The 16,298-nt window shown below is 55.9% G+C and overlaps 1 protein-coding gene across 1 annotated transcript; it reads right to left on the minus strand.

The window, feature by feature from the left end:
* Positions 1–1,917: 1,917 nt before the first annotated feature.
* On the minus strand, positions 1,918–7,581 carry LOC103588520 (chromosome unknown open reading frame, human C15orf52). The gene is given in 11 exon segments (XM_008570216.1): positions 1,918–2,451; positions 2,534–2,576; positions 3,140–3,230; positions 3,312–3,365; positions 3,936–3,994; positions 4,306–4,505; positions 5,161–5,286; positions 5,366–5,512; positions 6,112–6,219; positions 6,514–6,624; positions 7,438–7,581. Coding segments are annotated over 11 exon segments (1,617 nt in total).
* Between the last annotated feature and the right edge of the window lie 8,717 nt (positions 7,582–16,298).

Raw genomic sequence — 16,298 nt, forward strand, 5'->3', positions numbered from 1 at the left:
TGCACAGGAATGTTTCCAAGCCTTTCTACGATTCTTCTGATCAACCCCTCATCAAACTCTTCCACCCCCTTCATCCCATCCCACTCCTGACCAGATTTCTCACTATGCACTAAAGGAAGTTGACACCATCCTCTCTCTACCCTCTAAAGAATCTTCTGCAAGAGTCTCAGCTTCCCAGCCAACTCTGAAGCAAGGAAGTCCCCCCCCCCACATCTCCTACATAGCCAGCAACCCACCCTTAGAGTCTAGAGTCTGTCTTCGCCTTCAGCCCTCCATATATTCTAGTCCAAACCCTTACTACTCAGAAATTGTGGTCCAGGAACCAGCAGCACAGGCCTTACCTGGAGTCTATTAAAAATGCAAACTCTCAGACCCTCCCCAGACCTACTGAATTCAACTCTGCATTACTCTTCACATTAAAGTATGAAAGCACTTCTCTAAACAGTCTGATCTGCTGAAGAGGTACCCCTCCTCACACTTCGTGAATAGAAGAGGTAGGGGTGGAGCCCAGAGCCAGTGAGGAAGCCCGAGCTGGGACCCCATGATTTGGGCATCATGTTGAACAGTGGGGAGATTTGGGAGATGATCTGGATTATCCCTCGAGCCTCAGAGGGGTGTGAGCCCACGACCCTCAGTAGAGTGGAACAACCATGGCAGGATCAGAGCAGAGGGGAGTAGGAGGGACCACGTGGTGCAATCCAGACAAGGGCTTGGGAGCAAAGGGTGTGCATAACAAGAAAGAGGAGCAACCGCCTCTGCCAGGCACCTACAGCCAAGAACAGTGCCTGCTGTCAGCCTGCATCTGCTGGATGACTGGCTTTCTTCCCTCCCTCTTGCAAAGTCACCATCACCCACCAGCTGGATTACTTGTAGTGGGTGCTCAGGAAATGTTTGTTGAATCGAGAGGAAGCCACGGCTTCTGTGAGTCTGGATAATTCACCAGACATGGGCCTCACGGGAGGGGTGGGAATGGAGGCTAAGTAGGAGAGACAAGTCCTGGTGTCATCCTTAGCTGGAGTCGCTGTTTCTCTGTCTCTTGGGTTCCTGTGAGTCCTGGCTTTTGCAGGACCCTGGTGCAGGGAGGTTGGGGGGGTAGGGAGAGGAAGTAGGTAAGGGCAGGAAATGACTCTGGGCTGCAGGGCCAGGCCCTTGACTCCATTCAGGGTGCAACGATGTCTGATAGAGAGTCTCCTACCCTGCTGAGCGGGGAGGAATTGTCAATCCTCACCCTACCCCACTTCAGAGATCTGGCCTTTCCAGAGACCCTCCTTTTTACAGAGAAACCCTGAGCTCTACTGTTCTATTCCCAGCCCTGTACCTGCCCGCTGTGTGGCCTCCCTGTCTCTAGGCTTCAGCCTCCTCTTCAGTAGAGACAGGAGGCTAGCAGGTGATTGCTGAGATTCCTTGGTTTGGCTATACTGTGAGTCTGGGACTGGTGAGTCACCTGAATGCAAGGCAGGAACATGGGAAAGAGCCCAGGCCTGGGCTGTCCATGCCAGCTTTGAGGCTGCTTGGACCTAAGGAGCTGGAAGCCTGCAGAGAGGGAGGCCAGGCCCTGGGGGATGATGGGGAGCCAGGAGAGCCAGGTGCTGGGTGCTACCAAACCTTGCTCTCTCACCATGGTGGAGAAAGCTTGTGGCCGGGGCAGCAGTAGGCCCAAGTCAGGGTTCACCAGACTCAGACACCAGGTGCCAGCATGGGAATGCACCAGGGGCTGTGCCTGCACATGAAAACACACTTGTGCACAGGATGTGTATGTGAGGTGCAGGGAAGGGGACAGCTCCTTGCCCTCACAAGGTCACCCTGCTGAAGAATTTGCCACACCGCTCAGCCAGACACCCATCATGCCGAAGATTCTTGACTGAGCCTTTCCCTCCTCCTCTCCCCACCTGGCTCCCCAGCTCTCAGGAGCTTTGCTCAGCATCTTCCTGCAGGGCCAGGACCCCCTGTCCTGCTCCTCATACCGCCTGTGCCTCTTGCCCTTAGGCTGGTTCCTCTGGGGGGCCTGCTTCTCGGTGCCAGGCCCTTCTGGGCCCCAGCCTTGCCAGACCTGTTCTCTCTGGGATCTAGGGCCCCTGATCCTCTCTGTGGCTCAGAGCAAGTCTGGATTTCCAGCTTAGCCTCGTGGTTGTTCCATCTGGGGGACTGCTCGGAACCATCTGGCCAGGACCCAGGGCTCTCCAGGGCCCCAGGCCTAGGACTAAGTACACATGTGCTCTCCCCAGGCCCAGGTCTGCTCACCCCTCCTAGAGAGAGGTCAAGGGGAGCCAAGTCAGTCTTCTGTGGAGAGTCAGGGGCCGGACTGGCTGCTGAGGCTCCTGACTCCCCTTTTGTCTCCTCTCGGGGGACTGGGCTGATTGCCGGGGCACTCCCCAGTCTGCCCGGCCCCACCCCGCTCTGCTTCTGTGTGTGTTCCTCCTCACTGGGAGTCGTCCTGGTGCTCTGGCTTCCCTGAAACAAGAGAATGGCCCAGCTGGCTGGTGAATTCAGGTCTTGTTCTCCAGACTGCCCTGTCCTATGCCCAAGTACCCACCTGCTGACTGTCCAGTTCCTCCTTGTCTTCTTTCATATCCCACCTGTAGAAACATAGCACATGGCAGGCCCTACACCTATCCCACCCACTTCACATCACCTCCTCCGTAGCCAGTGGCCCATGTCCCCCCAGGGAGAAGCTGAAGCCCAAGGGACTCAGAGGGGGAGCAAAGCCAGAATGAGGTTCCAGGATGCTTCCCTCCCAGCCTGAGCTTGTTCCCCAAACCCAGCCATTTCCTCTGAATGCCATCCACCCTGGCCGCATCCTGGGTCCCAGCTGCTGTTTATGGCCAAGCCTGCAGCACCTTGAACTCTGTGGGGACTCCAGGCGTGTCCCCGTCTGTGCTGCCTGGGAAAGGCACACCTCGCTTCCCAGGGGAGGGGAGCTGCTGTAATTACTGCAGGCCCCCCTGGGCATCAGGCTCCTGCTGCTGCTGCCTCTGCTGATGGCCTCTCCTGGCATCTCATTAACCCACTGCCAGGCAGCAGTCAGCGAGGACACAGGGGCCCCAGGGACAGGGATGAAGCAGGCACCTGGACTGCTGCCGGTCCAGGAAATCAGGACGCCCAGATGCCTGCCTAGATTTTGTTCCCGGCCACCTGTTACCTTCGGGCCCTGCCAGTCAGCCTCTCCTTCCCTCGGGCTTTGCTGCCTGTGGCCATTGCCACTGAGGTTCTGCAGGGTTGCCCACCCCGACCTGCAAGAGATTGTCCACAATTCAAGGAGAGAAGACCATGGAAGCTGGCTCCTTCACCAGGGTCCTCCTCCCCCAACTCACCTTTTCCATCAGGAGGCAATGGTGGGGGCTGTAGCTTCCAGTGGCCCCTGGGACCTAAGGGGGCAAAGGAAAGGGGAAAGAGTGGGGTGACAAAGGATCCAAGGCAGGAATACCAGTACCTCTAGCACCAGGAAGCTGTCAGTCCTATTCCAGTTATAGGTTTTCTATCTCCCCAGAAAATCCCTGGCCTGGGGTCAGGAGAGGCAGGTTCCTGTGCCTGCTTTACCACTCTCTGGCCAAGTGACTTGACCAGCCTCTCAGGTCCCAGCTTCCTCGTATGTAAAATGAGGGGACCAGAAATCCACAGAGCTGTTCCTGCAGCAGGCCAGAGGCAGGGCCACTAGGACTGTCAGCCATTAAGGACCAGCACCTCAAAAGGACCCCAGGGCTGGCTTCCACTGAGCCTCCTCCCGGGACCTTCTGGGGTCAGAACCCGGGCAGGAGCTGTGTGCTTGGAGGGCGGGAGAGGAGGTCTTGGTGACTTCCTCTTATAGTGAGAAAGTGGAAGGAAGATGTTCTCCGAAGCTTCCTTTCAGCTCTGAAAATAAGTAGGAAACAAAGAGACAGAGAAAAGAGAGGACAAGGTGGGGGAGGTGAGAAAAGACAAGGGGAGTGTTGGCTCACCCTTTCTGCTGCCCCCCCTGCCTGGGCCCTCTTCCTGACGCTTGCTGCAGTCCTGTAGCCTGTGCAGACAGAGAAGGGAGTCAGGCTGCTGGTGGCGGGGAGGACAGAAGCCGCAGCAGGCCTCCCATTGACCCCGCTTCCCCCAACCCCAGGCCCAGAATTTGAGGGCAGCAGGGAGATGGTAGACCCAAGAAAAATGGAGACCCAATGCCCACCCAGAGCCCTGAGCTCAGGGCCTGGCCAGAGAACCCAGGCAGCTCCCCACGATCCTGGGGAGGGTCCCACCAGCCCTCCATGCAGCACCCACAGTTAGCCCTACACCAGCCCCCATGCATGTCAGCCTGGCAAGCTGCCTAGCCCAGCCACCCACGTGGGCTTGGCCTTGTCCAGGTCCCACGGGCGGCGCCAGTCACCCTGCGCATCTCTGTGCCGAGCAAGGCGGGCCAGGTCAATCTGCTCCCGCTCCTGCTTCCACTGGACGTAGTCCCAGCCCACCTCCGGGGGCTCCCCCACTGGCTGTTGGGGAGCTGGGCCTGGGACCACACCTGGACTCCGGGGTTCCTGAGCACCCTTCAAGGAGAAGACACTCAGCACCATGGGGTAGAAGCAGGAGGAGGCTTGGGGTGGAGATCCAGAGACACTACTAACCCCTTCCTCTCTCAAGGTTTCCATGTCTCCATCTAAAAATTAGGTCTGTTCCATCTCTAAAGAGCTGTATTTGCCGTGAGCACAGTTCCATCCACTGTAAGCTGCATGTTATGGGCAAGTAACTTAACCTCTCTGTGTATCATTTCCTCATCTGTAAAATGGGGATAACAATAGCACCTACCCTCAGGGTTGTCACAGGGGTGTATGGACAGGCCCAGGGTGGAAGGGGCACCAGAGGCTGTGAGCAAGAGCAAGGACTGGGGCTGCTGCCACCTAGAGGTCACACCTGGCACATGGCCAGTCCCCTACTCCCTCTCGCCCCCTTGCACATCCCCCTGCCACCAGTGGGTCTAGAGAGGGTAGTGGGCTAGATGACATTTCTGGCAGCAGCTGTCTCTCCCTGCAAGCTCCACCCAAGGTGGAGACTGGCCAGAGAAAGGAGAGGGAGGGGTGGGAATTCTTACAGGTGCTGCCTAGGCCATGTCCCACAAAAGAGGGACATATCTGACTCAGCTTCTCTGCCTCTCCCAAGTGAGGACTGTCACATTCATGTCCCCATCCCCTCTTGAAGATGTACCTTCCGTGAAGAATCCAAGCTGATGGCCATCTGCACGGGGGGGCTCCGGCCCACGCCCCCTCCAGGTGACCTATCTGCCCCCTGGTTCCTTACTCTGGTGGGCTTTTCACTTACGATCCGTTTGGCCTGGGGAAGGTGGAGATGGGCAGTGTGGCAGAGCCGGGGGAGAAGAGGCTGCTTGGACTTCCCCACCCGCCCTGCTCACCTTGGCTTTGTTTTCCATGGTCACCGCCAGTTCCACCCGCTCCCCCAAGCAGAAAGTACCCGTGCAGTGCTCATCCTCAAGCATCTCACTGGCAGCTTCAGGTCCAAGGGTGCTCCTTGCCCAGCTCCTGCTGACTACCCGCTTCTCCTGCACAGAGAAGTGCCCCTGCCCTCAGGCCACACAGGCAGCTCTGGGCAAGACCCAGGGGCTGGGTCCTTTGGGTGCTTCCGCAGACCTGGGTTCCAGCCCAGGCCCTCCCTGGAATGCCCACAGAGAAGCTGACTCCTACAGGGTGTTCACATGCCAAAGGCATTAGGTTATCCAAGGCCCAGCGCCACTCTGGATAACCTAATGCAACAGTGGCCTGTCATCTCTGAGCCGGGAAATCCGGAGCACTCAGACAAGGGGGCTTTGTCCCTCAGACACTGTTCCTGGCACTCAGCACAACTTCTCTGTCCCCCACTTCCCACAGGGTTTTGAGCCCTTGGGGTTTGGGGTTATGAGCAGCCTGTGCTTTGAGGCATAGGTGCAGGGTTGTAGGACTAGAAAAGGGTATGAGGGGACTTCTATTTGGTGGCCTTTCAGCTTTGGCCCTTGGGGGTAGGGGAACAGCAGCGGCCTGGGCTGTATGAGATGCACCCAGAGCAGTATGTGGGAGAAGAGGAGCAGGGTGGTTTTCCTCCCCTGACATGGGCTGGGCCTCTACCTCCTGGCAACCCTGCGCTACCTCCCTGGGTGAGGCTTACACCAGGAATTTGGCTGATGGTGACAGTGAGGCCATCGGATTGGAGGAGCCCTGGCATGGTCACAGCCATGCCCCCCTGCTCTGCTTGCCGACGGTCTTCCTGGATCTCCTACAGGAAAGCCCAAGGTCAGCACAGGCCACGGCCTCCCAGACACATAGAGACACAGACACTGATAGGGTCTACACAGACACTAGGGGGACACCAGGGGACAGAAGCACCACATCACAAGTGCCCGAGACCCTGACCAAGCCTCTGAAAGGGACTATGACCACCCTAATCCCAGCCCCAGACCCAGAGATTCATCCCTGAGCCCACAGGGAAAGACCGCCATGCAGGCATCTCGCATCCACCAGGGAGTGCCTGCCAAGTCGGTCCTCCCAGCCCTTGACGCTGCCCACGCACCTGGTACCTGCGTAGTAAGGCCTGGTTCTTCTTGCGCAGGGCAACTATCCTCCGATCCAGCTCTGCATCCTTCTCCTGCCTGCTCATCAGGGACTCGGCTCTGTGAGGCCCCTGCAGAGGGCAGGGAACCTCTGCTCCTGACTGCTGGGCCCTTACTAGTTATCCAACTTTCACATTCGCCCACCTAACCTAATTCTTACCACCCAAGGCACAGATCCCAGACCCACATGAAGGAAGGGGATTGCTCAGGGAGATGGCCCATAGAAGGCTCCAGCCCCCCATCCCAGCTAGGCCTATCTCTGCCTCCTCGAGGGGCTCAGGTCAGGGCCTAATACCCAGGGCCACAGCTCCCAGCAGTTGGCCGCCCCTCCCCCTGGCTCTCCAGGGAGCTCCACTGCTGAGCAGAGCCTGGAATGGGAGTTATAAATGGCTCTGGCAGCAGAACCTGCCGTGACTGGGAAGCTGCCAGGGGATTTGGGAGGTCGAGGGGGGAGCTGTTTGGCTCCCAGATCCAGAACCACAGAAAAAAGAAAGACCCAGCTCCATCCTGGACTCTTAGGCCCTGGACCCCAATCCCCAAGGCCTGTGCCCAGCCCATAGGGAAGAGCCACTCCTGCAGGCCCAGCCCCTCAGGCCGTGAGCTGCTGGCAATCATGGCAGGAGAGAGCCAGCTCCATTGGCAGCCCCCGCCAGGAGCTGCCCTAGGCAAGCCGTGTCTCTGCATCAAGATCGCGGGTCCCTCCCTGTGTAGCTGCAGGGTCTCTGTTGTGACCAGTGTCCCTGCCCAGCCCTCTACCCGCCTGGTCACAGCCCTCTTCCTCCCAGGCCCAGCTGTCCCAAGCTGCCGCCAGAGTGTTGCTGCCCCGTATCCCAGCCCCCTCCCAGCCCCAAGAAGCCCCCCACCAAAGGCAAGGTGCCACTCACAGCCGAGTGCATGGCAACAGCGGGCACTGAGAGAATTCCAGAGCAGCCCTGGGGGAGCCAGAGCAGGAGGGAAGCCGGAGCCACCGGAGCCGGGCCTCTGCCGGCCTCTCCCTGTCGGCTTCGCTACTCAGCACACGAGATCATGTTGTGATTACAAAAGACTCCTCTGGGCTCCCAGCCAGGAACGCTGCAGCCGCCACCCCCACCCTTCCCCTCTCAGAGGGCGAGGACCAGGGCACTGGCAGCCAGCTGGTCCTGTCCAGCACCTCTCCCCGCACTGCCCCAATGTCCCCAGAGAGACTGGCAGGGACTTCCTGGTGGGCCAAGCCTTCACCTGCCTGAGGGCCTGTGCCCCAGCAGGACCCCAACCCGGCCCTGCCTGCAGACAAGATGGGCAGCCAGCATAGGCTTCCGTCCCTCCCACCAGTAGAAAAAGGCCTACAGGACACAGCCCGGCCCACCAGGCTTCTTGGTCTGAGGGCCCCACCTCGAATGTGCCTCCCTCTCCTGCTCACTCGCCTCATCAGCACCAGCTTAAGGCATTCGAAGGGTTCAAGAAGCTTTCCTCCCCTAGGCCACCAAATACTACCACATACCTAAAATAACACTGTTAGTCACTCATTCCTTTAGGCTGGACATTATCTTCTCTATATTTTAAAGTGCAGCCACTCCAGGGAGGCTCAGCTGCTTGGGTTCCTGGCCCCTTGGCATGGTGGGCCGGGCCTTCCTCCAGGGCCCTTGTCATCACAGTGCAGAGATGGCCAATAGCCTTCCTCCCTCAGGCTCCTAACTCTAGGCTCTTACCAGCCTTGCTGTCCAAGACTGGCCCTTTCAACCTTTCTGACCCTGAGAAAGGAGTCAGCCCTTATCAAGAGAGCCTCTCCCCAACTCTTCCTCCTACATCTGAGGCTGGTCTCCTCCTGCCTGGAAGTCCCACCCAAGAGTCTTCTGGACCTGAGGCTTTGGGGTGCCAAGAGGAGGGTGGTCTCTCTGTATCAGGACTTTCAGTAGTCACAAGGCCCTTGCATCCCCCGTATCCTTGATTGACCAGACTTCAGTTTCCCTAACCCCACACTACAACCTGTCCCCTCTGTCTCCAGAGCAGAACATCCACTGCCTTCTCTTTTGTCCCCAGGCCTCTACTCCCATGAACTGCCCTTTCCTCCCCCCTTTGCTCCCCACCATGCTTAGTCCCCTTCCTGTCCATGCCTTCGCAGCACCCCTGGCCCCACACCTCATCTCACCCCATCTCACCGTCCCAGAGTTCCCATCCTGCTTGCAAATGCCACTGTGCTCCCTCTCCCTTTCCTGCCGGATGTTCCCACTGAGTCAGCCTCTTCTACTTTCCCAGCAAATGTGACGCACCCAGGCTCCTCACCCTGGGCCTCTCTCTGTCACACACCCATTCACACACTCACTTGCTCCTTCTCCCACCCTCTCTGCATCTCTGCATCCTGCCCCACACAGGCTGCCTAGCCTCAGAAGCCTCCAGAAGCCTCAAGCTTCCCATCACCTGCCTCACACTTTGGAGCTGGGAGGCCCGCAGAGCACTGGTCTGGGACAGAGATCCAATGCTCTCCACCTTCTTTCAACTCAGGCCCCAGTCCAGGTCTGGGGAGGAGGGGTGTATATAGAGGAGGCTGCAGGACCTTTGTCCCCCTATCACCATTCCCAGCCAGGGTGGACGCCTCTTTGCAGTAGGGGAGCAGCAGGCCCAGGTGGGAATCCAGCCATTCCTTAGGGAGGGTGACCCAGCTCTTCTGGAAGGATCTGCAGGGAGAGACTCCCCTAACCAAGAGGCAAAGGCCTCCTGGCCCCTCAGGCGGAGGCCCACATGTCAGCACAAACCTGCAGCCAGACAGGAACCCCCAGCTGCTGGCTGTGTGCTTGCCAAGTGTTACTCACACAATATGTCACACCTCTGAGCAGCCCCCACATTCTCCTGCTTTCTCCAGAGTTTGTGGTTTGTCTATCTGTTCTCCCCTTGTACAGAGGTCTCCTGAGGGCAGGAATGGTGCGCCAAGTACCTCTGTATACCTAGAGCCTGGCACAGTGCCCCTGCATACCACAGACCTTCCATCAGCACTTGCCGAATGAATAGGAGTGAATAACCCATGCATCCTGTGCATTACTCTGGGTGTCCTATCCTGTGACTGCCTTTCCGTCCACCTAGAACGCACGCAGCCCTGAGGGAGCCCGTGGGTGCCCCCCTCTGTCCTGGGGAGAAGTCCACAGAAAGCAAGGGAGGGAGGCGGATGACCTGCGACATGTTCCCCAGTGAGAACGTCTCTGTTACTCAGTGCTACCACGAGGGGGCAGCAGAGTTACAAAAGCCTGGTTACGGGGCGGGGGTTCTCCTCCCCTCCTGCTCCCCTGCTCCTCCTCCCGTCTCCGAACCCCACCTCCAAACTTCGTCAGACTAGAGAAGCCATCCGGTTGTAGAAGCCTTATTTTATTGATGAGGAACCTGAGGCCCAGAGAGGTGGCGCCATCTGCCCAGGACACCCAACCTGTTTGTGGCACAGACGAGACTGGAAGCCAGGGTGCTGCCTCCCTGACCATGGCTCTTTTCACCAGCTGTCCCGCCGACGCTGTCTCTGCTGAGACTTCACTCAGTGCCTTCCCTCTCTCCACCTAGGGTTGGGCCAGTTGTCCCGGTCTCTTCCCTGCCTGATCCCCACCCTCCCAGGCTACCTGCTAGCTCAGGCGACAGCCCCAGCCCCGGGCAAACCACATTTGGACTTTATTCACAGTTCTTAGAACACAGACCTGGAGCCAACCCTGAGGACAAGAAGGCTGGAAGTCGGGATTCTCACTGAGGAGACCAGGGGAGGAAAGACCCTGTGGACCACACCCTGAGAGACCGGGAGCACAAACCTGGCAGAGGCTCCACCCGTGGGGCCAGTGCTACTCAGACGTCATTTACCGTTTCCGGAATGGCTGATCAATAAAATATAAGCAATCTGGCCCTTGCCCTTCTCCTCAACCTTGTCATAAGATAAGGCAGAGTGGGACGGTGGATTCCAGATTAGCTTCACCCCTCACTGGCTGTGTCCCTTATTTCCTGGTCCTCATCTATGAAATGAAGTGTATGTACTTCACCAGTTATTTGAAGTGAAATAACGTGGGTAACATCCATATCGGGAGCGATGTGTGGCTCAGAGTAAAACTCACCTCCAGTAACTGTGTAGCCACCTTCCAGATGGGGCTACAGAGGCCCCAAAGGCTGCCTCCCACCAGCCCACTGGGGCCTGAACACATTGAAGACTTCTGGGTTATGGGGACCATCTGAGGAACCCCCTCAGCATCCTCTCTGTGCCTCCCTTCAGGATTCCTGCCCAGCAAATCCTGTAAGGCCAGGCTCCTGCCCCACCCGCTCCAGGGAGTCTTCCCTATCTGTTCCCCTCCCCCATGCCCTCTCTCTGAAGTCCCGGGCTCTGGTTGCCATCGGTCCCCAGCCAGCACTGGTGCTTCTGGAAGCAGTCCCTGTGTTTCACCTGCCTCTGGATCCCACCAGGCCCAGTTCCAGGCTCACATCCCTTTCTTCTTGGCTGGGGGCTGAGCCCTCAGAAGGTCACTGGTGCCACTTGCCAGTTCTGGGTGGGTCAGTGAGTGTTGAGGAAGAGGCTGGGCAAGGCTGGATTGCATGACAGCCCATCTACTAGGCAGGTGACGCTCCAGATGGGAAGGAGCAAAAGGGTGGTTTATGCACAGTGTTTCTTTTTTTTTAATTGTACTTTGTTGATATACATTGTGGTTGATTATTGTGGCCTATTACCAAAACCTCTCTCCCTCCTCCCTCTCCTCCCTCCCACCCAATGATGTCCTTACTGTTTGCTTGTCGTATCAACTTCAAGTAATCGTAGTTGTTATATCTTCTTCCCCCTCCCCCGGTTTTTTTGTGTGTGTGTGTGTGTGTGTGTGAATTTATTTATTAAGTTTTAGCTCCCACCAATAAGTGAGAACATGTGGTATTTCTCTTTCTGTGCCTGACTCGTTTCACTTAATATAATTCTCTCAAGGTCCATCCATGTTGTTGCAAATGGCAGTATTTCATTCGTTTTTATAGCTGAGTAGTATTCCATTGTGTAGATGTACCACATTTTCCGTATCCACTCATCCGATGATGGACATTTGGGCTGGTTCCAACTCTTGGCTATTGTAAAGAGTGCTGCAATGAACATTGGGGAACAGGTATACCTTCGACTATGCACAGTGTTTCTTTCCTACAAACCCACTCCCACTTTCCAGGCCCCCATGGCCATTCCTTTCTTGAGAAACTGCTGTCCTGACTCCTAGGACTAGGGGTCTGTGTGCAGGCTTCTTGGTCAGGCCACGCGTGGCCCTGGGTGGGGAAATTCTGAGTATGTGAGGTGGGGCTGAAGGGATCAATCCCAGGCAGGCTCCAGCTGCCAGGGTCAAAGGCTGGGCCATGTTTTCCCCAAGAATACACATCCCAGAGCAGGGTGGGGCCCAGGCCTATGCCCTTTGAGGTTTCTGGAGGCAGAAGGAAGGTGGGGCTGGGGACTCCCGCCTGCATTATGCTCTCCAGGGCACACCCAGGGGGTGGGGCGCCTGAGCTTTCCAGCTCTGGGCCCAGCAGTGGGAGGTGAACCCTGGTGTGAAACTGAACCCCTGGGGTCTCCCTTGTATGAGGCTCTGTTCTCCATGGTGGGTGCAAGGGGGACTCACAGTGTTTTCCCAGAACTCCCCACCTCACCACCAGTCTAGAGCTGCCCACAAGCAGAGGCTGAGTGCTGCTGCTGTCAGGGCTTGCCCAGGACATGCCATCAGAGGGACACCTAATGTGTGCTTCACCTGATGAGGCAATGCAGAAAAAGGAGGGAAGACCCAGGCTCCACCTCAGAGGCACTTGCCAATAGCAGGTGACACAGAGCTCAGGCCCACCCAGGAGTTCTCCAGAAGGAGCTGAACTTCAAGGGGTTGAGCAAGACTCAGGCAAGTGGATGGCAGTGAGAGGGCCTCCTGTGAGCAAGGAGAGAGCACAGCATGGGAAAAGGCAGGGAAGTGGCTGGCTTTCACCAGCAAGAGGACATTAGGTTAGGAAGGTACAGATCAGCCTGGGGAGGGCAGACTGAGGAGGTGAAGTGGTCCGTTTTACAGCAGAGGCTGAGGAAGCCACACACTGGATTAGGAAACTGAAGTCCGCTGGTCATGGGGTGGAGCGGGGTGTGGGCAGTGAGGAAGCGGGGCTGGAACAAGGGTGCCAGCTGGGCAGGCAGGAGCTGGAAGGCCACATAGGACTGACAGGTTCTAGCCGCTCTTGAGGCTCATCACGTGGGGCAGAGGTGGGTGAGTTTACCCTGTAGGGATAGGGAAAAGGTCTGGCACAATTTTGAGGTATGGGGAGAAGGATGGAAGCCCAGCAGAAGGCTGAGGGATGGGTGAGAGTGGGTCAGGCCCCTCCAAGAGGGAAAAGCCTTTGAAGTGGCCCTGGGTGGCGTGGCTCAGGGCTTTCATCAGCCTAGAGGCTTCTAGGCAGGAGAGAACAACCAGAGAGAGAGAGAGGTGCTGAAATGCCAGGCCTGGGATGCCATGGTCACCATCAGGGAGAGGAAGCAGCCTGTGAGTGAGGAGAAAAGTAGGGTGACTCACGGTCCCGGTTTGCCTAGAACTGTCCCCGTTTAAGCACTGAAAGTCCTGCGTCAGGAACACGCCTCAGGCACACCGTGATGTCCGGATCCCCCTAGGGGGAAGGAGGGTGTTATACGAGGTTGGGGCGGGAGGGAACCTCTCTGGAGCCTGTCCATGAGTCATTCCAGAGGCCAGAGGTGGTGGTGAAGTGTCCAGCAGGCAAACGCCCAGTGCTGAGCAAGGGAAAGTGATGAGGCCAGAGTCAAATAGGTGATCAGTGCTTATAGTGACAACAGCAACACCCTGCGGTATATCCAACACTTCCAAACCTTCACACATGTGATGACATTTGATCTCTTCAAGCTCTGGAATCTGTGAATTAGCCGGGGCAGGTGCTATTAGCTTCTCTTTGGAGATGAGAGTCTGTGGCCTGCCCAGGAGCCTCTGGGGGTGGGCACCCTCCCCACTGCACCAGAATCACTGAGGCCCGTGGCCCATCCCTGGAGCACTCTGTCCAGCCCATTCCCAGGGCAGGCTACTTGTGCCCTCATGCCATGAGAAACCTGCCCACCCTCCCTCCCCACCCTACAGGGCCACCCAGGAGGCAGGGGGAGGGGGCCTTGCTGGCTCTGCTGACAGGCATTGGGGGTCCCAGAGGGGGCCGATATCCTGCTTTTGGGTCTTCACTGTCTGTCCTCACCCTCCCAAAGACCCCATCCATGCCATCCATTGCCCCAGGAGAAGTCCCTTCTGTCCTCCCCTCTCCTCTTCCTGACCGCAACCCCCTCACCCCAGAAGTGTTTCCTCTTGTGCCTCTTGTCCATTCTGTGGCTTTCTGGCAGGGAAACACCACCTCTCTCAGCCAGGCAATATGTCCAAGCACTTGGTGAACACACACTATCTGTAAGGCATAGTGCCAAAGAGTGGAGGAGACACACATGTGGCTCTGCTTGCCCTCAAAATCTTAGAGTCGGGGAAAGAGTCCATGAACATATACACTCGGCTGTAGATCACTCCAATGTGCCCACCACTGCCGTGGACATCTTCCTGCCCACCCAGGCTGCTCAGACTGCCCTATCTTCGTCCACCCCATCAAAGCAGGGCCTATCTCCTCACCCAAGGCCTCAGTCACCCTACTACCTGCTTGCCATGACTTGGACCCAGAGTAACCCCAACTGGGAGCTCGGACCCTGACTCCAGAGAAGCTGAGAACTGGAGGCCCTGACCCTCGTGCCCAGAGCATTGGGCTCCCACTTCCCTCTTGGGGGTCCATGAGGACTTAGGCCTCTTGTTTCAGCTTCCTGCTAAGGCTGGGTGTGGGGATAGGGAGGTCGTGGCATCAGGGTCCCTGAAGGGGAAAAGGAGGATCCCTGGCAGAGGAGAGCTTGGAGGGCTCATGAGGGCAGTGCATGGGTGGACACAGGTAGAGTCACTCACACAGTGTGGGCCAGAGCCTGGCAGGCACCGTGTCTTTTGTAAACTTCCTCTGGGACCTCTGCCCCTATCCAGCAGTCAGCCCCATCTGCATTCCACGCCCTGGCTCCCAGCAGGCTTACAGAAAATGTGTGCCGAACAGACCAATAACTCCCCACCCAGTCATAAACCAAAGTCCTTTGACCATAATGTTATGAAAGCAGGCTGGAATTCTTCAGAAGTGCATTCCTAAAATGCAAGACAACTTCATGGGAAGAAAGGGCCCAAGCTTTAGACTCAAATAGTCCCCAGTTGGGATGAACTACACACTGGCAGGGTGATCTCAGGCAAGTTTCTTAACGTCTCTGAACCCTGGCCTTTTTTAATCTATAAAAGGGGAAGATAAGAACATTTACCTCCAAGAGCTGATATGAGATCTTTGATACTGTAAAAGAACCTGATACTCAAATACTTTCCCTCCCTGACTACCATGGAAATAAAGAATCACTCTTGTCCCTCCTCTCCATTTTTCAAATTGTTTTCTAATGGTTGCTATGTTACATTTGTTTTTACAACTCTAATTGAGGTCAAATTGACATACCATAAACTGCACATTTTAAATTATACAATTTGATGTTTTGCCATATGTATACTCTATGAAATCACCACCACAATCAAGATAATAAACATATGCATCAACTCCGAGGTTTCTTCCTTGTACCTTTCTAGTGCCTCCTTCCCCCCGCCCCTCCTCCCCCTATCCCCAGGCTGTCACTGTCAATGGGTGCACGTTTTCTAGAATTTTACAAAATTTTAGAATTTTATAGACAAATTATATAGTGTATATCCTTTATTTCACTCAGCATGATTATTTTGAGATTCAGTCATGTTTTAGTTTGTATCAATAGTACTTCCCTTTTTATTACTGAATAGTATTCTATAGAATGCACGTCCCGCAATGTTTATTCATTTGCTTAGTGATGGACATTTGAGACGCCCCCAGTTTTTAGTTATTCCAAAAGCTGCTATGAACGTCCCAGTGTAAACCTCTGTGAGAACCAATGTTATCATTTTTCTCAGGTATGTTACTTTTAAAAAGTGAATCTAATGCAGTTCAAGTGTAGCTAGTTCATCCCAGCTCTTTACAAGCAAACCTGGAAACAGTGGCTGCTTTTAACTTTTCTGCTTTCAATTTCACATGGTCCTTATTCACCTTAATGAAAACAGGGGGCCAACCAAGCCCCTTTGCCTATCTAAGGGTGGGAGTCTTCCATGTCCTCACTTTCACACAGCATTGTGAGCCCACGGGTGGGCAGCATGAGCCTAGGTCAGCCAGGGGCTGGGATCATGGAAGAGCTCCTCCTTATTTTTCCAGAAAAAAATTTTAATTTTTAACAATATGTAATAAAGAGAAAAAAATAAACAAAATATAAACCACAGAAGTGGATTCAGTTATTACCCAGCAACCAACTCCAACCCTTTGTGCCTTCACCAAATATTTATTGGGCATCTGCTAATGCCAGGAGAACTGCTAAGGGCCAGTCTCTGGGAATATGAGGTGACTAAGAGAGCCAGCATGTTCTCTACATTAGAGGAGCATAGAGTCCAGTGGGAGCAAGAAATATCAGGAGAAAGGATTCGGGGAGCTAGGAGAGCTTGTAGCAGGGACAACTGTTGTGTCTGCAAAGGTCTAAGGGAAGCCAGTGTGGCCAGAGCCACACCGAGCAAGGGGTTGTGGCATGCAGCAGATGCCACAGGGGTCACTGGGGGCCAGACCACAGGGCTTGCAGAGTTCAGAGCAAGCTGGTAGCCTGGGCTCCAAAACCCCAGGCTCCCATCCTGCTTGTCTAAAC

The sequence above is a fragment of the Galeopterus variegatus genome, unplaced genomic scaffold (genome assembly GCF_000696425.1).
Source record: "Galeopterus variegatus unplaced genomic scaffold, G_variegatus-3.0.2 Scaffold583, whole genome shotgun sequence".
NCBI classification, from domain to species: domain Eukaryota; kingdom Metazoa; phylum Chordata; class Mammalia; order Dermoptera; family Cynocephalidae; genus Galeopterus; species Galeopterus variegatus.